This window comes from Salmo salar, chromosome 01 (genome assembly GCF_965601325.2).
Source record: "Salmo salar chromosome 01, fSalSal1, whole genome shotgun sequence".
NCBI lineage: Eukaryota > Metazoa > Chordata > Actinopteri > Salmoniformes > Salmonidae > Salmo > Salmo salar.
The window spans coordinates 52,740,600-52,762,227 of record NC_138291.1 but is presented as its reverse complement, the minus strand read 5'-3'; the positions used below and the strand labels follow the sequence as shown (position 1 = coordinate 52,762,227).

The window sequence follows — 21,628 nt, the reverse complement described above, 5'->3', positions numbered from 1 at the left end:
AAGCATTCATGATGACACAAGTGAGTGCTACGGGGCGATAGCAAAGGTAACTGAACTAAATTACTTAATTTATTGCATGTAGCGTTTATGTTTTTGTTCAGGGTATATTTGCAAGGAAGAGAGGCATGCATGAGAATGACTAGAGGCGGGGTGAGATAAGGGCCACTATACATTTGGGATCAAATCCATAACCAATATAATTTAAAAGAGCTGGGTGAAAATGTTCATGCTTCAACTCATTAAACAGATGAACAGTTGGACATGTAAAATAATTGTCATATCTTTAATTTACTGAAATTCTTCATAGACCCAGGTAAAATAACTTATACGGTAGAAATAAGAAATATATTTTAATATTCAATCAAATTTGAGTACAACATAAAAAAAATGACAAGTCAGTTGTTTAAGAGAGGTGAAGTACAACCACCACAGACATGGGATTATCGCTGGAAAATGTGTTTAAATGCAGTGCAATCGTGATTAGTCTAGTCACTCACAATGACTTAACTGTAACTTCATAATCCCAGTTCTATGATAATGAGTGAGATGTCTCAATTGGTATTCGCGCAGGCAGATTCTCTAATGCAGGGTTTCCCCAAGCTCGGTCCTGGGGCCCCAGCTGGGTGCACGTTTAGTTTGTTTCCCTAGCACTACACAGCTGATTCAAATGACCAACCCATCATCAAGCTTTGACTATTTGAATCAGCTGTGTAGTGCTAGGGAAAAAAACTAAACGTGCACCCTGAGAATGCCCCAGGATTAAGTTTGTAAAACCCTGCACTAACGGAAGAACCAATCACAGCCTCTGCTGGAGACAGACGGGTCGAGTGGCGAATGAGGAGAGCCGCTCTCTTCATAAGATGCCACTCGCTCCGCCTCTGGTCATTCTCATGCATGCCGCTCTTCCTTGTGAGCAGGGAAACGCAGTGAGATATCTCACTCATTATCATAGAACCCGGGTTACGCAAGTAACCCCAAGTTCTATTTCAAATATATCGCTTCACTTTCTCACAATGGGGATATAGAATACCCTCATAGTGCACTTGCTCTCCGAAGCCAGACTAATCCCAACAATATCACCCCTGAGGCATCAACACGGAGGACAGTATGCACCAATGAAGGAGCAGAAACATCCAGCTGTTAATCTCAAACGTATGAGGGGTGGCCCAACGTGCAGTATTGCAAATCTCTTGCAAATAAATGCCCTTAAACAGTGCCCAAGAGCTAGTGGAATGAGCCTTCAAGCCCTCAGGGGGCTGCAAACCCTTGCTATTATAATAGCCTCCACTATCCAATGGGATAGCTGTTGACAAGAGAGGGGCCCTCTTGCAGGGGGGGCACCTAGGAGATGGAGAGTTGGTCACTCTTACCATGCTCTCGTTCTATCCAAGTATACTGAACAAAAATATAAATGCAACATATAAAGTGTTGATTTCATGAATTGAAATAAAAGATCCCAGAAATATTCAATACGTACAAAAAGCTTATTTAAAATTGTGCACAAATTTGTTTACATCCCAGCTAGTGAGCATTTCTCCTTAGCCAAGATAATCCATCCACCTGACAAGTGTGGCATATCAAGAAGCTGATTAAACATCATGAGGTCTATGCCCTCCCAGGCCCACCAATGGCTGCGCCCCTGCCCAGTCATGTAAAATCCGTAGATTAGGGCCTAGTTAATTTATTTAAAATTGATTGATTTTCTTATGAACTTTAACTCAAAATGTTGCATGTTGCGTTTTATATTTTTGTTCAGAATAGATGTGCAAAGCTCGTACTGGACACAAACGGTGAAGACGCTCTTCTTCCATAGAAGTGAAGGGCGGCGGGTGGAAAGCCTAAACTCCAAGACTAGACAATTGTAATTGCCGCTGACCTTAGGCATGAAAGCAGGGTTGGGTTACAGTGTTACCTTGGATAACCCCGGGGCAAACTGTAGGCATGAATGTTGAACTGACAGTGCATGCAGCTCACTCACTCGTTTTGCCCTATGCTTGGGCAGAGATATTTCATCAACACGTTCCAGCAGCTGCTGGGAAAGGCTGCTGGGAAATTGCCTCAAGCACAATAGAAAAGTACCATGACTGAGTTAAAGGCTTGGAGACGGCGTAAACGACGCACTCTTCAAAACATAAGAGGGCGTTTCCCTACTGTGTGATTGTCGAAGTCTATATGACAGGCAGAGATAACGGCTAAATAAGCCTCAACAATGCCTTCCCTCTGTCTAAAATCCTGCAAGAAGCATAAAACCTTGGATACAGAGCATTGGTAAGGAATTCTGTTTCTGGTCACACCACTTCTCAAATACGCACCACTTGTTCCCATACAGTGAGGGTTATGGTTTACGGGTAAGGGTGGAAAATCTCTCCGTTCGCTTGGGTCAGTAAATCCCTTGCGTAATGGTAGCTGCCAGGGCTCGTCGTAAAGCAAGCTCTGCTACCCAGAGCTTTCCTGGCCATCGAGGGGCTATCAAGATGAGGGATAAGCCTTGTTCCCTCACTCTGTTCAGAGAGGGGAGGATCAAGCATAGAAGAGAAAGCATAGGAGGGTGCGTGTCTTTCTGCGAAGCAGTCTACGGTAAATCTCTCCCAGATCTGGGATTCCCCCTGGACAACAAGTCCACTCCCACATTCAGTACACCCGGGACATGAGTCACGCGTAATGAGAGATGTGCACTGCTCCACAGAATACTCTTGGCAGTCTGTGTAAGCGCAGAGAGCAAGTGCCATCCTGGTGGTTGATGTATGCCACCAGTAATATTGTCTGTTCTGACCAGGATGTGACAATTTCAGATGAAACAGCAGTTTGAGGTAATTTTTACGAGTGTGGCGGAGCTGTGGAGACCGCAGTCTGTTTGTTACTCTTCCCTCGTGAACTGCGCCCCATCCTTTGACTGATGCCTCTGTCGTTGTCACCTTCCTCGATGACACTACCCTTAAGGGAGTGCCGGAAACGAAGATCGAGGGGATCTTCCAGTGACGGAGAGCTGAGAGACAGTCCATGGAAACCATCTTTCGATTGAGGTGCCGACGTGGACAGTTTTTACCCAACGCTGGAAGTGTCATTCTCAGTAGTCCTAGTGGTACTACTGAGGTGGACACCATCAACCCAAGCACTCGGAGACATGTTTTGAGCGTGGCCGTGCAATAGTGTAGCCCGATAAAAGAGAATCCAGCTTGACGCCTAGGTATTCTATTCTCTGAGCGGGCACCAAACAGCTCTTTTTCTGGTTGATCCCTAGCTCGGTGAAGTGGTATACAAGAGAAGCTGTGTCTAGTACCGCTTGCTTCTGTGTAGGGGAGCAAAGCAGGTAATTGTCTATGTAAGAGGATACTTTTAACCCCTCTGGGGTGCTAGAGCCGCCTCTACACACTTGAACGTTCGGGGAGCCAACGCTAGCCCGCAGAGAACAGCGAGGTATTCGGAAGCTTTGCCTTGAAAGGCGAACCTGAGAAACCTCCTGTGTATCGGCAGAATGCTTATGTGAAAATAAGCGTCCTGTGACAGCCTAGCAGTTAGGGCCGCTGCCGGGGGTTCGAATCCGGTACAAAACAGCTCTCCAATCTTTGTCTTTCTCTTACGGTCTCTATCCCCAATAAACATATGGATGTGAAGTGAGACTGCCCTCCTCAAAAAAAACTATTAACGAGCGCCCTGCAGGTTGACTGAAATGAACCAGTCGCCTCAACAGAGCGAGACAGCACGTTGAGCGTAAGCATACAGAACATGTACTTTCTCAGAAATCTGTTGAGGATCCGTAGATCCAGAATGTGGCGGGCATTGACTGCACATGCTCCCCAGTTTCCTGCAGCGAGTTGCTCACAAGTCAGATGACTCTTGCTCACCAGTGGTGGTCCCCGTGAGCAGATGCATAGAAGTGCGCCGCTGCACGAGTGGTAGGGTTTTAGGAGTACAGATGTGCCTCTGCCCCATAGTAATCTGTTGGCTGCCTTTACCGCCGGGCACGTACCCCTAGGTCAGACGCACCTCCTTCCCTCCAGGTGGGCAGGACCTCGATGCGGTCGCAGCGACGGACCGCTTCCCCCACTGTCAGCCTCAGGGAAAGCCGAAATGTGGGTTCACAGCCTGCTGCGTAGCTGGGGGTTTTGCGTAGCAGCAGGCTCAATAGCTCTGCTGTTATTGGTTCTTCCATTAGAGAATCCGCCTGAGACAACACCCATTGTGAGATATCGAAACAATATATTTGAAATAGAACTGTACTTCGTCTATGGGCAGGATCCTTACTGGTACATATCTGGCAAGTGACATCAACTATTGATGACAAATGAAAGGTGGTTTCAAAAGCACTTGGGATTTTTTTTATTTTTTAACACCATCTGGCAAATGTAAGGACTATACCTGCTCCTAACATTAAAACTCCATATGAAAGGAGTGTTTACACTAAAAGAATCATGTTTTTACAAATCTGTACCCAATTCAGGTAAGAATGGTTCCTGCTCCGATTTAACTGCTCCAGTGCAGTGCATGCATCCCTAAATACAATATCAAATACAACCCTTAGCCCTGCTTAAAGCCTTATATTCCTATTGCATTGCAGCTGTCATATTAAAGCTTTGGCAGTGCCAGACAATATCAGCAGGCTACTAGGAAATCATTCGGCACCCACAATTCCGAGGACAGACAACAGTTTCTTGGTTTTCTGATCCATATCTGTATTCATGTGAAATCCATAGATTAGGGCCTAATGAATTTATTTCAATTAGACTGATTTCCTTATAACAACTGTAACTCATTAAAATCTTTGAAATTATTGCATGTTGCGTTTATACAGGACGTGGACACCTGCTCATTGAACATCTCATTCCAAAATCATGGGCATTAATATGGAGTTGCCGCCCCCTCCACTCTTCTGGGAAGGCTTTCCACTAGATGTTGGAACATTGCTGTGGGGACTTGCTTCCATTCAGCCACGAGCATTAGTGAGGTCGGAACTGATGTTGGGCGATTAAGCCTGGTTCACAGTCGGCGTTCCAAATCATCCCAAAGGTGTTTGATGGGGTTGAGGTCAGGGCTCTGTGCAGGCCAGTCAAGTTCTTCCACACCAATCTCAGACAAACCATTTCTGTATGGACCTTCCCCAAACTGTTGCCACAAAGTTGAAAGCATTGAACACCATTTAAAAACATAGGCCAGAGGATAGAATAAAGTTGACATTACCCTGAACATGATCTAATATACAGTACCAAGATCAAACAAATTATGCAATATCATGATGGAATAAACTCAACTCTAAAGGTAGATTTGCCATAAATACCTGATACAATCTCCCACTTTCATGTCCTTTTAAGGCTTACACTTTAGATTCAGGAGTGCATAAAGCATTGAAGTGTGTTTTTAATAAGCTTTGGACGGACCACATTGCATATATTCTATATGCTACTGTACAGTATTTGTCAAACGTGACGGACTTAGGGCTACATAGACCTAATGCAGACATTAGGTACAACCATTTGTATGAAAATCCTATCAATCCACCAATGCTTACAGAATCTCAAATGATTTTGGTAAGCTGTCAGTTAATAGTGAATATTCTCAAAGAAAAATGCTCAAACCCCTTCGGAAAAATGTTCAGCAGCAGTGCATCTAACTCTAGCATCAACATGATCAAAAGCCAAAGTGTACGGAGATATAGTTATAGGTCCAGAAATATATGTTGGTCAATGAAAAGGTTATAACTTAGGGAACAGATATACATACAGTACAATACTTACATATCAAACAGTATACTCTTACCGGAGTTCTTGTACATTGGTAAATGTCCTATATTGATGGGGAATAAACTCGACAACAGTAACCAGGTTTCCATCTAACTTTTTTATGCGAGTAAAGTACATGTGGGATAAAATAATTCACGACAGAATCCGCTAGACAAGGTGGGATCTTTTTGTGTCAGTAAAATGTAATTATACGCAAATATTGATATAATAACCATCATATCGAACTTGGAGTCACACAATGACATGTGTGGTCCACCCACTACGACTCGGAAAAGCATGGAGTGTATTATGCTACATATGGAATAAGTTATGAGGGTGGAGAAAGTGCACGGTGGTGAGCTTTTGATGCTCCTTTCCAATAAATAGAGAGTCTTATTCTGGTGACGTGATGATCGATGCTTGGTTGCCGTTTGACAAATAAAAATAATCTTCCTCTTTTGTCCATAATTGGAAATTCATCATGTAGGTAGACTACCCGCACTCTATCTGCAAGCTTTTGGCTAGAGAGCACGTGCAAAGACCAGTGTGGGCACATAAATTACAGTGGGGTCTGAAATTATTGACACCCTTGATAAAGATGAGCAATAATGACTGTATAATTCAAATACTGAGCTATATTGAATGCAATTATTATTTTATATTTTTATGGGGAAAATCATTTTATACTAATACAATTTCTCAGAGAACGAGATTTTGTTTAACAAGTCATAAAAAAAAATCTCCAAGTTAAGAGTCAAAATTGTCACCCATAAAGATATAGTCAAAAGTGTTGTATTTGGTCCCATATTCCTAGCACGCAATGACTACATCAAGCTTGTGACTCAAACTTGTTGAGGGGTATGATCTTAGAAGGTCAAACTTTCTCACTCACTCAAGATTCATTTCAGGATTATCTGTAATCATGGTATCAAGAAGTGGTGTTTAGAAACATTCTATTCTTATTTACAAAAGTGACTCCAAAATAACAATACATTATTTACCGTTAATAATATGGGACCAAATACTAAACTTGACTACTTTATTTATAAGAATCTTTAGTGGAGTCAATTTTGAACCCCACCTTCTTTAGATTTTTTTTTATATTACTTGTTAAACAAAATCTATTTTCTGAGCAATTGTATAAAATATAATTTCCCAATTTGTTTTGAGCATACAATATAGCTCAGTATTTTAATTATTTCATACAGTCATTGCTCATCTTTATTAAAGTTGTCAATCATTTCTGACCCCACTGTATAACAATTTGTTTTGTGACAAAACAGAGTTAAATGCGATAGAAACCTATTTACTTGTATTTTTTCCCCCCGGAACATAGGAATTTAACCGCAAAAGTAATTTATGTGCACCACGTTATCATGCACAGCTTTTTATCCACAACAAGTCAATTTGATGGAAACATCTCTGGTGGGAAAATGAGTATTGTTTTTATGCAGATTTTTGAATATTCGCATAAAAATCTGTCACCAATTGGATGGAAACCGAGCTACTGATCCCCCATTTATCTAGGGGTTGTATGTTTGTTTTCTTACTAGCCTAGGGTAGGTCTAATATCTAACATTGAGCTGCCCTTTGGTCAGACATTTCTACCAATGTTTTTGAAACAGAGCTATGAACTAGGCCTATATCACAAATGCCAATAGGTGCACTGCACCTATGGAATCACAAAAGTAATCAATTCAGAGCTCATCTCTCAACATGCACTGGATATTGCCTACCTTATCTAATTCAGTTATTAACAATAGCCTGACATGCAAATGTAGCCGGGAAATCAATTGAAAGGAATGCTTCCGTCTTTTCGTCGAGCGAAACACGTCAACGAAGGTACTACGCTGCGTACAGAGTACAGACCCACTTGTGCACTCAACACATTGAAATATGTAGTTTCCCTGTATTTGGGTGGGAAACTCAAGCGAGGTGTAGCTATGGCCTTTTTTCTGTTTTAGTCTTGTGAAACAATGTTGTCTGTTTGCTGCTTTTCATGAAATCATTTTCTTTAGGCTACGGACTAAAATAAATTAGTTCATATGGACAGAATATAACGCTTTGCGGTAGTGCTTCGGAAAGGAATTGTATTAGGATTAAGTACGCCGTGTATTGAGCTGGGGTATTATATACTACACAACACTGGCTGTAAACATGGTCAGGTCAACTACAAGGGGAATTGAAGAGCAGGGTTCTTAGTCAAGTCAGTGTGGGCCCCTTGTGCAAGCTTATGCTAGCTACTGTACTGGAAGTCACATACTACACTACTAACTGTACAAAAACCTGCTTAGAGGCTACAACTTTAGAAGTGCTAGATCTGTATGATCCTCGTCTGGCACTGTGTAAACATTGCCTTCAGCTCATTCTCTTGTGTCTCATTGAGACCGGCCATTTCTGGCTCTGGGCTTTTCTGCACCTTTGCCACGGCAAAGTTGATGCCTTGGGTAAGTCCGGCCTGGGTCAGGCTGGCCACCTGCACCATGGAGCTCTTGATCTTGGCAAAGGGGGAGACCACTCGGCTGCCGTTGCCGTTGGTGGGCAAGGAGCCCAGACTGCCCTCCATGTGAGAGCCCAGGCTCCTCTGGGAGCTGCCAGAAGCTGCCGAGCTTAGCTTCTGGGCAGTCAGGAGATTGGGTCTGGAGGTAACATCTAGCTGGGATGGCCTGGGAGGGAGCTGTAGCTCCTTCGCCTGCACCTTCTGATCTGAACCTGGGTGCTCATCTGGGGCCAGGGGACCTTTAGCATGTGAAGGGACATTTGGGTTCTGTGTGGGGACGCCACCAGTCATCTGCTCCCCAAATACCTCCACAGGTTTGATCTGCGCATCTTGGATGAATTGGTGGCAATAGGCATCAATGGGCGTTCCAAAGTCTATCAGGATGGCCTCCTCACCCTCTGAGGTAGCATCGGGAGACTGGTCTTCAGGACCGGCTAGAGCCGGAGCCCCCTGCTTACTGTCACAGCCAGTGACTCTGATGTTAAGCTCCACGCTGCCTAGCCGCGGAGCTGATGCCACGATGCCGCAGCTGGGCAGCACGTAGTCCACGTTCTCCAGGGAGCCGGAGCGCAGGTGTTCATCCGAGTTGTACGAATCTGAGTCGGATGACATCTCTGAGTGGTTGTCACAGAGGTCCTTCAGAGCTGGGCCGGTGTTTGCTCCCTCGGAGGTCTCCAAGCTGCTGTCAGACTTCCAGAGGGTGATCCCAATGGTGGGCTTCAGGAAGTTCACATCGGGCTTAGTGGAGAAGGTGTTGCCCAGCCTCCCCTTGAAGGAACCCATGTTGACATTGGACTTCTTCACCCTCTGGTTGAGAGAGGAGAACTTGTTGAGGAGGAAGCTCTTTCCCTGAGCCAGACCAGAGCTGCCAAGGACCTGGTCCGGGTGTCTGCCCATGATGTCCTCATGAGGTTTACTGTGCCTTCTGAAACAAATGGATTGACAATATAGTCTAGTATTTTATCCAGGGCTTCTATTCATAGTGCATATCCATGTCAATGAGATTTTGTTCTATAACTGTAAAATACAGTAACTATGAGAGAAGAATATTCTTAAGATCTAGAAAGAGTGATAATGAATTCCAACTCACCTCTCCAGTTTCTTTTCAATCACCTGCATGTCAAGTCCCATGGCTTGCTTTGTTATGCAAAGCATCTCAGCTATGCACTGTAACGTGTCTGAAATATAATTAATCATTCCCACAACGGGAGGTCAGGACAAGGAATTTTGTGGCTATGCGGGCAGTGTGCTTCCAGTCTACCAGACTTTATTTTATGAAATAAATCATCTTCCCATACCTTTACCGTCATCCTCAGGATTCCTTGTGACAGCCCTCAGTGTGTGAAAATACCCACTCGTCTCCTCATTCTTGTAGTGTAGACGCATACAGCAGAATTTGGGCTTCCCGAACAGAGTAGGTTCTGGGCCTAAAAAAGAACACACAGGACATGTTGTGAGCTTTATTGATGCATTACTTAGATGTTTGTGGTAAATCAAAAACAGTAGTGAATGAAAACCGTGCCCAAAGTGTGTGCTTAGTAGCTTTACAGTGTAAACTGATTTAGACCCTGTCTACACTTTGGTATTTTTCACTTTTCACAGCTATATTCCTCTTAAGGGGAAACACTCACCTATTTCGATCTTTTCCAAACCCTCCAAGTTGAGGCGCTGGTACTGATTGACTTTGTCAGCTTCCTCATCATAGCTGTAAAAACAAATGCAAAAAAAAACAATGATACAATGAACAGCTAAAACATGTAATTGACTTTTCTGTAATAAATGTAGGCACTTACTATGCAATGTAATATGCACTGTTGGATAACAGCAGGAGAACATCCACATCTTTGCTGGTTGCATCAATAAGGCTGATGAGTAGAAAAAAATGTAACAATGAGCTTTCTACATGAACAATTTGTTGAGGAACAAACACTTTCAAGGTGTTGATTTTGAAGTGCGTCTTAATTTCCCCTGAGGCAATAAATAAAGCTTCACTTAATTGATGTACGCTAACAGTGTTGGGAGAACAAACACTATGAGAGCCAACTCATGAAAGGATTCCATCAATGAAACAAAAATAGCTAAATGCAATTCGTCAAGGAAGAATTTTGCTAGGACTGTCTGAGAGTGGGACCTAATTGGAGGAGCCTAATGGGAGGGATGTGTAACCTGAAAATGAGCTGTTATTGACAGAGAGGAGTGCAAACTCTCTTTGTTATATGTCTATTAACTTAAAAACCCCACCCAACCAAACAAGCTGAAATTACAGGTGGCCTTTTCAAATAGCTCTTACACTAAAAGTGCATTATCATTGTGTGGAAATATATACAAAACACAGGAAATCATGTTTTTGAATGCACTGTCCCTTTAAGTTTCGAGTTGTGATTTGTGGATGGTTCCAGCACCAACCTCATGTCACAGTCGATGAGGGCCCAGCCACCATGGAACTTCTCGTCGTCGGGCAGCAGTAGCTGCATGTAAGTCTGTAGCAGGAGGCTGACCTGCTCCTGGGTTACTCTCTGGCTCTCCTGCTCCTTCTCCTCATGCTCCTTCTCCTTACTGAAGATGGAGTACAGGTCCTCTGTCACAGGATGGCCCATCATCAGGTCTAGAGAGAGAGGTGGGAGGGAAGAACGATTGAGTCACGGTTTTAAGGCTAAACAAATGAGGGTGGAATCCATTTTTACAACACTTTACTTAGAGCCTGCAGGTATAATGCTATTTAATTTGTTATAAGCATATATACACACACACTACCGTTCAAAAGTTTGAGCTCACTGAGAAATGTCCTTGTTTTTGAAAGAATCTTTTTTTGTCCATTTAAAATAACATCAAATTGATCAGAAATACAGTGTAGACATTGTTAATGTTGTAAATTACTATTGTAGCTGGAAACGGCAGATTTTTTTTTTTTTATGGAATATCTACATAGGCGTACAGAGGCCCATTATCAGCAACCATCACTCCTGTGTTCCAATGGCACGTTGTGTTAGCTAATCCAAGTTTATCATTTTAAAAAGCTAATTGATCACTAGAAAACCCTTTTGCAATTATGTTAGCACAGCTGAAAACTGTTGTCCTGATTAAAGAAGCAATAAAACTGGCCTTCTTTAGACTGGTTGAGTATCTGGAGCATCAGCATCCAGGATGCTGATTCTTTAATCAGAACAACAGTTTTCAGCTGTGCTAACAATTTCAAAAGGGTTTTCTAATGATCAATTAACCTTTTAAAATGATACACTTGGATTAGCTAACACAATGTCCCATTGGAACACAGGAGTGATGGTTGCTGATAATGGGCCTCTGTACGCCTATGTAAATATTCCATTAAAAATCAGCCATTTCCAGATACAATAGACATTTACAACATTAACAATGTCTACACTGTATTTCTGATCAATTTGTATGTTATTTTAATGGACAAAAAATTTGGACAAGGAAATATCTAAGTGACCCCAAACCTTTGAACGGAAGTTCATATATTTTTTTCCCCTGACTCACAATGGCTATTGATAGGCATTATGATATAATTATGATTATAACTGCATCATACCTGCAGGCTTTAAGTAAAGTATTACAGGTCACTTCTTACCAATGACTGCTTGTCTGTATGCGTCCCTGAAGCGGTTCAGATAGTAGCGGTTGGCTGAGTTCACGCCATCTTTCATCACCCCGGCCAGTTTTCTCTCCCCCGTTCTGGTGAAGTCTCCCTGTATATGGGATTACAGACAGAGGATGTCAAAAACAAGCAAGATATTGCATAGTCAATGTCTGATCCGTTCCACAAAAGTAGTAGGCTGGAAAAGGGTTTTATACTCTTCTTAGCTTAGGGCTCTGTAGTGTAAACACTTTGCTATTATTGGCTTTATTGAGGAAAAGTTTTATTTACTGTAACCAGGTTTCCATCCAACAGTTTGATGTGAATAAAGTACATGCCGAATAAAATGTAACATCACGCCTGGTGGAAACAGCTAATTTGATCGTTAAAAACTTTACAAATGTCAACTAGATTCAGCCATGGGCCAATTTTTTTTCTTGAGTGGATGGTCGTGGGGCCGCAAAAAGCCTAAACAGATGTAATATTTGGCTAAAACAATCATTTCAAATCTTGATTACTTTTGGGGACATCTCCCTGCGTAGGGTGCCGTCTTTCGGATGGGACGTTAAAACAGTCCTGACTCTCTGTGGTCATTCAAAATCCCATGGCACTTATTGTAAGATTAGGGGTATTCATCCCAGTATCATGGCTATATTTCCAACCTGACCACATTCCATCATTGTCACCTAATCATCCCCCTCATTCCTAATTGGTATACATCACTCCTCACCTCTCCACCTGATAGCTGATGTGTGGTGAGCGTTCTGGCACAAAATTGGTTGCCGTGTATCACAGAGGTGGGTGCTACACATTTATGGTGGATGAGGTGAGTTTCCCCCACCTATGTCAAGCACTCCGAGTACCTCAGTTGCTAGAAAAGTGTTATATAAATCCAGTCAATTATTATTCAATTATTATTTCTATATTCGGTCACATCTGTCTTATGCGAGGGAATAATTGGGAACAGATTTCCTAAATTACAATCACTTGGAGCTGATTTCCTGGTATTTTTACAGTCATATGTACAACAATAAATTCCAAATACAAGTAATATATAACAAAATGTTGCTCAGAAAACTTGGGGGCCAATTAAAACCTTCCCGGGGGCCAAACTCGGCATGTGGGCCGCCAGTTGGGGAACGCTGCAATATACGCTAGGAAAAGGCGGGATATTTTTGTGTCTGTTAAATGAATTATGCCATGATATCGAAGTAATGATGGCAATTATATTGTGTGGTCCTCCCAGTATGACTCGGGAAAGCATAACATTTATAGGATACAGATGAAATAAGTTATGATGAATTTCACAGGCTGGTGAAAATGCAAGGTGATGAGCTTGATGCTCCTTTCCAATAAATATCGAGGGTCTTATTCTGGTGACGTGATGATCGATGCTTGGTTGCCGTTTGACAAATAAAAATAATCTTCCTCTTTTGTCCATAATAATCTCATCATGTAGGCTATACACGCACTGTATATGTGAGCTGCTCGCTAGAGCGCACTTGCCAATACCAGAGTGGGCACAATCGCTATACAATGCAATTTTTTGTAACAAAACATCAGCAGAGTTGAAAATCTGATGGAAAAACATTTTACTTATGTTTTATTCTGTACATGGGAATTTAACCTCAAAAGTTATTTTTATGTGCACTACGTCATCACGCACAACATTTTATTCGCAACAAGACAATTTGATGGAAACATCGCTGGTGGGGAAATGCACATGTCATTTTTATGCAGATTTTTGACTATTCGCATGAAAATCCGTAACCAATTGACTGTGATAAATGGTTGTCTTACCTAGCTCCTAGATGACTGCACTAATTAAGTCGCTCAGGATAAGAGTCTGCTAGATTACAAAAAATGTCAAATGTAATGCAATGGTTGAGGCATTTTTTTATTTATTTAACTAGGCAAGTCAGTTAAGAACAAATTCTTATTTACAATGACGCCTACACCAGCCAAACCTGGATCAATTGTGCGCCGCCCTATGGGACTTTCAATCACGGCCGGTTGTCATACAGCCTGCACTAATCTAAAAGAAAGTGGGGGGAAAAAGTTGTAGGACTCTTATTTTCTCCATCCTCCTGGTGTACTTTTCTTCCTGGATATTTCCAAGTCGACATACACCGAGTGTACAAAACATTAGGAACAACTTCCTAATATATACACTACCGTTCAAAAGTTTGGGGTCACTTACATATTTCCTTGTTTTTTTTTTGTCCATTAAAATAACATCCAATTGATCAGAAATACAGTGTAGACATTGTTAATGTTGTAAATGACTATTGTAGCTGGAAACGGCAGATTTTTTTTTATGGACTATCTACATAGGCGTACAGAGGCCCATTATCAGCAACCATCACTCCTGTGTTCCAATGGCACATTGTGTTAGCTAATCCAAGTTTATCATTTTAAAAGGCTAATTGATCATTAGAAAACCCTTTTGCAATTATGTTAGCACAGCTGAAAACTGTTGTCCTGATTAGAGAAGCAATAAAACTGGCCTTCTTTAGAATAGTTGAGTATCTGGAGCATCAGCATTTATGGGTTCGATTACAGGCTCAAAATGGCCAGAAACAAAGAACTTTCTTCTGAAACTTGTCAGTCTATCCTTGTTCTGAGAAATAGATGGCATCATGAGGTAGGAAAATTATGTGGATATATTGAAGCAACATCTCAAGACATCAGTCAGGAAGTTAAAGCTTGGTCGCAAATGGGTCTTCCAAATGGACAATGACCCCAAGCATACTTCCAAAGTTGTGACAAAATGGCTTGAGGACAACAATGTCAAGATATTGGAGTGGCCATCACTAAGCCCTGACCTCAAGCCTATAGAAAATTTGTGTGCAGAACTGAAAAAGCGTGTGCGAGCAAGGAGGCCTACAAACGTGACTCAGTTACACCAGCTCTGTCAGGAGGAATGGGCCAACATTCACCCAACTTATTGTGGGAAGCTTGTGGGAGGCTACCCGAAACGTTTGACCCAAGTTAAACAATTTAAAGCCAATGCTACCAAATACTAATTGAGTGTATGTAAACTTCTGACCCACTGGGAATGTGATGAAAGAAATAAAAGCTGAAATAAAATCATTCTACTATTATTCTGACATTTCACATTCTTAAAATAAAGTGGTGATCCTATGTGACCTAAGACAGGGAATTTGTACTGGGATTAGATGTCAGGAATTGTGAAATATTGAGTTTAAATCTATTTGACTAAGGTGTATGTAAACTTCCGACTTCAACTGTAGTTGGCTACTGGCCCAACAGTATACTGTTGGCAGATGCAAACCTAATATTAGCTTAAAACTTTACACATGCTAATGATTTTACCTTGAGGGCGGCTGTGCCGGCGTACTGTCTGCTGATGGTGTCGCCGTTGTTGGCCCACATGACCTGGTAGATCCTGTAGCACTTGAGGGGCAGAGGCTGCTCAGGGGGCATCACACCCAGTTTCTTCAACTGAGGGACACAGAGACAAAGTTAGGCATCAGTCACCATCGAACGTTTGCCAGAAAACTACACTTACAGTGGAATTCCACTGAAAAAGTTTACATTTGATGTTTTGTTCTTTTCATATGTAATATGCCAACCATTACCACATTACTGTGTCTACCATTACATCAGCTTTGAGTTGACATGTTCGAAGTGGGGAAATCTCACCTGTGCCTCCATTACTGCACGAGCTATGGCAGCCTGGACTACATTGGTCCTGTCCAGACAGTCCATGCAGTTGACCCGGAAAATGCCCTCCTGATGGCAGATGACTCCTGCCTGGTCCACCCTGACAGAGGAACATTCACTGTGTGATGTATTGCATGTAGATATGGAGCTTCTGATCCACATGTGCGATTCATTCAAGATTTTTACTTGCCCTAAAAAAAAGGTCTGTTGAGGTTGGCGATGACACACTCCCACATGCACCACACACACACTTACCAGCCCCATCTCATGTCTGCGATAATATCAGAGATGGCATCTGTCAGCGTTTGCACATTCTCAAACTTCATACCTCGACTGAGAAGACAAAAGACCAATTAAAATACAGGGGAAGTGCATACTATAATTAATAAATAAATAAATAAATAAATAAATAAATACAAGAATTGTAGTTTAGGTTATTCTTTGCTTATTAGAGTTACTTATTATACTGAACAAAAACATAAAATGCAACAATTTCAAAGATTTGTGAGTTACAGTTCAAACAAGGAAATCAGAAAATTGAAATAAATGAATAAGGCCCTATGCATTTTACATGAATGGGCAGGGGCACAGAAATGGGTGGACCTGGGAGGACATAGGCCCACCCACTGGGGAGCCAGGCCCACCCATTGGGGCCAGGCCCAGCCAGCCAGAATTAGTTTTTCCCCATAAAAGGTCTTTATTACAGACAGAAATACTCCTCAGTTTCGTCAGCTGTCCGGGTGGCTGGTCTCAGATAATCCCGTGGGTGAAGAAGCTGGAAGTGGAGGTCCTGGGCTGGCGGGGTTACACGCAGTTTGTGAGACTGGTTGGATGTACTGCCAAATTCTCTAATATGGCGTTGGAGGTGGCTTATCGTAGAGAAATGAACATTCAATTCTGGCAAGAGCTCTGGTGGACATTCCTGCCGTCCGCATGCATATTGCACTCCCTCAAAACATGAGACATCTGTGCCATTGTGTTGTGTGACAAAACTGCACATTTTAGAGTGGCCTTTTATTGTCCCCAGCACCTGTGGTGCACCTGTGTAATGATCATGCTGTTTAATCAGCTTCTTGATATGCCGCACCTGTCAGGTGGATGGATTATCTTGGCAAAGAAGAAAAGCTCACTAACACGGATGTAAACAAATTCGTGCACAAAATTTGAGAAATAAGCTTTTTGTGCATATGGAAAAATGTCTGGGATCTTTTATTTCAGCACTTTACATGTTGTGTTTATATTTTTGTTCAGTATTAAATGATCTGTGTAGTCAAGAGCTGATTGTTTCTGTGTATCAATTTTCTTACCAGTGCTCATGGAAGTCAAAAGAGACATATGTAAGGTTAGGATTGTTGTACAGAAGGACTTGTTTGAGATATGCGTCGCCAATAATCTTCTCACGCCCACTTTGGTCCACTAAGTTTATGATGACCTGTCAAAACATAGTTGCAAATTGCATCAACTTTACTATAATGATAAGTCTTTACTTAGATAAGTCTAAGTTAAACGAAAACTCAAGCTTTGGTAGTGATATCAAAGTAATGCCAATGCTGTCTGGCATATGATTCTCACCTGCTTCTTGTAAAGGTTGAGCTGTTCGTCAAAGTGAGCAGCAAAGTAAGGAATGGTCTCCTTTTCTCCTGAAAAGATTATTATAACATAACGGGAAAAAGTATATGAGGGGTCGTATTCATTTTAGCTTGCCCAGTGCCCTGGGTGGGTGGATATTTAAGCCCATTGCATTAGTCATAAAAATACATTCGGCCCACCCGGGGCACTGGACATGCTTAAACGAATGCACCCATTATTCACAAGGCAGTATTTTGGATTGTAAATATCCCACTGACCTTTCTCCAGCCGAGGCCTGGGGTTGTAGCGGTAGCCTGCTTGGCTCCAGAAGACAGGCACCGAACCGCGGCTCTGCACAAAGGACAGTGAGTGGTTGTGCACGTGTATCAGCTGCTCTGTCTCCACAAAGTTAGCCACGTGTCCATCTGTGTCTACCCCTCTGCGTTTGTACCGCATCCCTTTGGGGAGAAGAGAAATATGATCATTAAATTCACCCTCCAATAATCATCAGAATTGAACTATGACTTAATCAAAATGTTGCAAATAGACCCTAGCAATTTGGCCTGGGTGTCCATGACCTTTGACCTCTGCACTGTACCTGCACGGTGGCGACTGCGGCGGGAGATGAGGGCCACGGTGAAGCGCGGGTGGATGTCGTCCACGCAGGTGTGCTCCTGGAGCGGCGTATCGGGGCTGCTCTTCTCCTCCTCTGGGCTCTCGTTGTAATTCACTACCAGCTCCTGCACCTGCACAAAGCCCTGAATGATGGGTGTCACCCAGAAGTCCACCTCTGGAACCTGCAACACAACAAGAAAAGTTACAACTCTATTAACTAACTTGAGATGTATAAATATGGAATGCAGTAGTTCACTATACAGTACCAGTCAAAGGTTGACACACCTACTCATTCAAGGGTTTTTCTTTATTTTTACTATTTTCTACATTGTAGAATAATAGTGAAGACATCAAAACTATGAAATAACACATGAAATCATGTAGTAACCAAAAAAAAAAAAGTGTTATACAAATCAAAATATATTTTATATTTGATATTCTTCAAAATAGCCACCCTTTGCCTTGATGACAGCTTTGAACACTCTTGGCATCATCTCAACCAGCTTCATGAGGTATGGAATGCATTTCAATTAACAGGTGTGCCTTGTTAAAAGTTAATTTGTGGAATTTCTTTCCTTAATGTGTTTGAGCCAATCAGCTGTGTTGTGACAAGGTAGGGGTGGTTTACCGAAGACAGCCCTATTTGGTAAAAGACGAAGTCCATATAATGGCAAGATCAGCTCAAATAAGCAAAGAGAAATGACAAGTTCATTAGAGTTAACTGCACCTCAGATTGCAGCCCAAATAAATGCTTCAGAGTTCAAGTAATAGACACATCACAACATCAACTGTTCAGAGGACACTGCATGAATCAGGCTTTCATGGTCAAATTGTTGCAAAGAAACCACTACTAAAAGACACCAATAAGAAGAAGAGACTTGCTTGGGCCAATAATTCTGTCCTTTGGTCTGATGATTCCAAATTTGAGACTTTTGGTTTCAACCGTTGTGTCTTTGTGAGACACAGAGTAGGTGAACAGAGGATCTCCGCATGCGTGGTTCACACCGTGACGCATGAAGGAGATGGTGTGGAGGTGCTTTGCTAGTAACACGGTCTGGGATTTATTTAGAATTCAAGGCACACTTAACCAGCATGGATACCACAGCATTCTGCAGCTATACACCATCCCATCTCGTTTGCGCTTAGTGGGACTATCATTTGTTTTTCAACAGGACAATGACCCAAAACACACCTCCAGGCTGTGTAAGGGCTATTTGACCAAGGAGAGTGATGAGTGCTGCATCAGATCACCTGGCCTCCACAATCACCCGACGTCAACCCAACAGATGGTTTGGGTTGAGTTGGACCGCAGAGTGAAGGAAAAGCAGCCAAAGGCTCAGCATATGTGGAAACTCATTCAAGACTGTTGGAAAATCATTCCTCATGAAGCTGGTTGAGAGAATGCCAAGAGTGTGCAAAGCTGTAATCAAGGCAAAGGGTGGCTACTTTGAAGAATCTAAAATATATTTTGATTTGTTTAACACTTTTTGGGTTGCTACATGATTCCATGTGTTATTTCATAGTTTTGATGTCTTCATTATTATTCTAGAATGTAGAAAATAGTAAAAATAAAGAAAAACCTTGAATAAGTAGGTGTCCCCAAACCTTTGGCTGGTACTGTATATTTAACATTGATTAAAAGGAGTATGATTGCTATCCGTTCAAATCACTCCACTAATACATGCTAAGTGTTTCCTTGCTAGAACATTGCCCTATTTTTCAGATAGGGTTCTGCAGAAGCGTTCAGTGTCACACCAGTGCACCATGACTGTCTGTACTCTTATACAGTGCATACGGAAAGTATTCAGATCCCTTGACTTTTTCCGAATTTTGTTAGTTACGTTACAGCCTTACTCTAAAACGGATTTAAAAAAAAAATCCCCTCATCAATCTACACACAATAACTCATAACAAGGCAAAAAAAATTGGTTTAAAATGTTTTGATAATTTAAATTTTTTAACGGAAATATTACATTTACATAAGTATTCAGACCGTTTTACTCAGTACTTTGTTGAAGCACCTTAATCAGCGATTACAGACTCGAGTCTTCTTGGGTGACGCTACAAGCTTGGCACACCTGTATTTCAGGAGTTTCTCCCATTCTTCTCTGCAGATCCTCTCAAGCTCTGTCAGGTTGGATGGGGAGCGTCGCTGCACAGCTAGAGATGTTCGATCGGGTTCAAGTCCGGGCTCTGGCTGGGCCAGTCAAGGACATTCCGAGACTTGTCCCGAAGCCACTCCTGCATTGCCTTGGCTGGGTGCTTAGGGTCGTTGTCCTGTTGGAAGGTGAATCTTCGTCTGGGGTCCTGAGCACTCTGGAGCAGGTTTTCATCAAGGATCTCTCTGTACTTTGCTCCGTTCATCTTTCCCTTGATCCCGACTAGTATCAAAGTCCCTGCCGCTGAAAAACATGCCCACAGCATGATGCTGCCACCATGCTTCATCGTAGGGATGGTATTGGCCAGGTGATGAGCGGTGCCAGGTTTCCTCCAGTCGTGACACTTGGCATTCAGGCCAAAGTGTTCAATCTTGGTTTCATCAGACCAGAATATCTTGTTTCTCATGGTCTGAGTGTCCTTTAGTTGCCTTTTGGCAAACTCCAAGCGGATTGTCATGTGCCTTTTACTGAGGAGTTGTTTCCGTTGGGCCACTCTACTATAAAGGCCTGATATGTGGAGTTCTGCAGAGATGGTTGTCCTTCTGGAAGGGTCTCCCATCTCTACAGAGGATCTCTGGAGCTCTGTCAGAGTGACCATTGGGTTCTTGGTCACCTCCCTTACCAAGGCCCTTTCCCCCTCGATTGCTCAGTTTGGCCAGGCGGACAGCTCTAAGAAAAGTCAAACTTCTTCCATTTAAGAATAGTGGAGGCCACTGTGTTCTCGGGGACCTTCAATGCTGCAGACATTTTTTGGTACCCTTCCCCAGATCTGTGCCTCAAAACTATCTCGTCTCGGAGCTCTATGGACAATTCCTTCGACCTCACGGTTTGGTTTTTGCTCTGATGTGCACTGTCAACTGCGGGACCTTATATGGACAGGTGTGTGCCATTCCAAATCATGTCCAATCAATGAAATTTACCACAGGTGGACTCCAATGAAGTTGTAGAAACATCTCAAGGATGATTCATGGGAACGGGATGCACCTGAGCTCAATTTCAAGTCTCATAGCAAAGGGTCTGAATACTTATGTAAATAAGGTATTTCTGTTTTTTTTAAATTATACATTTGCCAACATTTCTAAAAACCTGTTTTCGCTTTGTCATTATGGGTTATTATCCCAAAGCCAGTCTTGCGTTGCGGATTTTTTTATTTTTAAATAAGGCTATAATGTAACAAAATGTGGAAAAGGGGAAGGGGTATGAATACTTTCCGAATGCACTGTATCTGACAATTCACAAATTAATATCTAGTCTATACATTCCTGTCAAACCAGTCTTGAAATACATCAGTTACCTGCTGATCAATTAGCTCCTGGACCATGTGTTTGTTCCAGAAGAATCTGTCATCCACCTTGAAGAGGAAAATAACTATTATCAGTCAAACAATTACTTTATTTGAATTATTTAAGCTTGGTTAAACTACTTATCTTAAAAGACAGGACATGTGTGGTAAAATACTACTGTACTTAAACCAGGCATCTCAAACCGGCGACCCCCAGGCCAAACGTGACCAGCGATCTGATTTAGTAAATGCGACCTTTGTGCTTTGAGTGTAGTAATAACCACTTACCTGTTTCCATTGGGGTAAGTTGGACTTTTCTGTGTCTCCCTGCCGCTGCACAGTGTTGGTGAGGTCATAAGTCATGCTGTAGTAGAAGGAATCGGAGTCCATGAATATCTTGTACAGCTCGTCGAGCAGCCGCCTCTCGAGACGTTCCTTCTCTTTGTTTTCCTTGACCTGAAAGGCAGGGGAATACTGGGTGGTGGGCATGGACAGGGATGGTAT

At 42.3% G+C, this 21,628-nt stretch overlaps 1 protein-coding gene across 1 annotated transcript in view; it reads right to left on the bottom strand.

The window, feature by feature from the left end:
- Nucleotides 1-333: 333 nt before the first annotated feature.
- Nucleotides 334-21,628, bottom strand: part of LOC106604534 (phosphatidylinositide 4-phosphatase SAC2) — a 37,122-nt gene continuing 15,827 nt past the window's right edge. Inside the window, exons 5-20 of the mRNA XM_014199249.3 lie at nt 21,413-21,580; nt 21,137-21,193; nt 17,667-17,865; nt 17,347-17,526; nt 17,072-17,139; nt 16,807-16,931; nt 15,755-15,832; nt 15,479-15,599; nt 15,149-15,277; nt 11,807-11,924; nt 10,624-10,822; nt 10,011-10,082; nt 9,849-9,922; nt 9,516-9,644; nt 9,308-9,395; nt 334-9,142 (exon numbers count right to left, since the gene is read on the bottom strand). Coding sequence (XP_014054724.1) covers nt 8,032-9,142; nt 9,308-9,395; nt 9,516-9,644; nt 9,849-9,922; nt 10,011-10,082; nt 10,624-10,822; nt 11,807-11,924; nt 15,149-15,277; nt 15,479-15,599; nt 15,755-15,832; nt 16,807-16,931; nt 17,072-17,139; nt 17,347-17,526; nt 17,667-17,865; nt 21,137-21,193; nt 21,413-21,580 — 2,916 coding nt within the window. The 3' untranslated portion in view covers nt 334-8,031. The remainder of the gene's footprint in view (nt 9,143-9,307; nt 9,396-9,515; nt 9,645-9,848; nt 9,923-10,010; nt 10,083-10,623; nt 10,823-11,806; nt 11,925-15,148; nt 15,278-15,478; nt 15,600-15,754; nt 15,833-16,806; nt 16,932-17,071; nt 17,140-17,346; nt 17,527-17,666; nt 17,866-21,136; nt 21,194-21,412; nt 21,581-21,628) is intronic.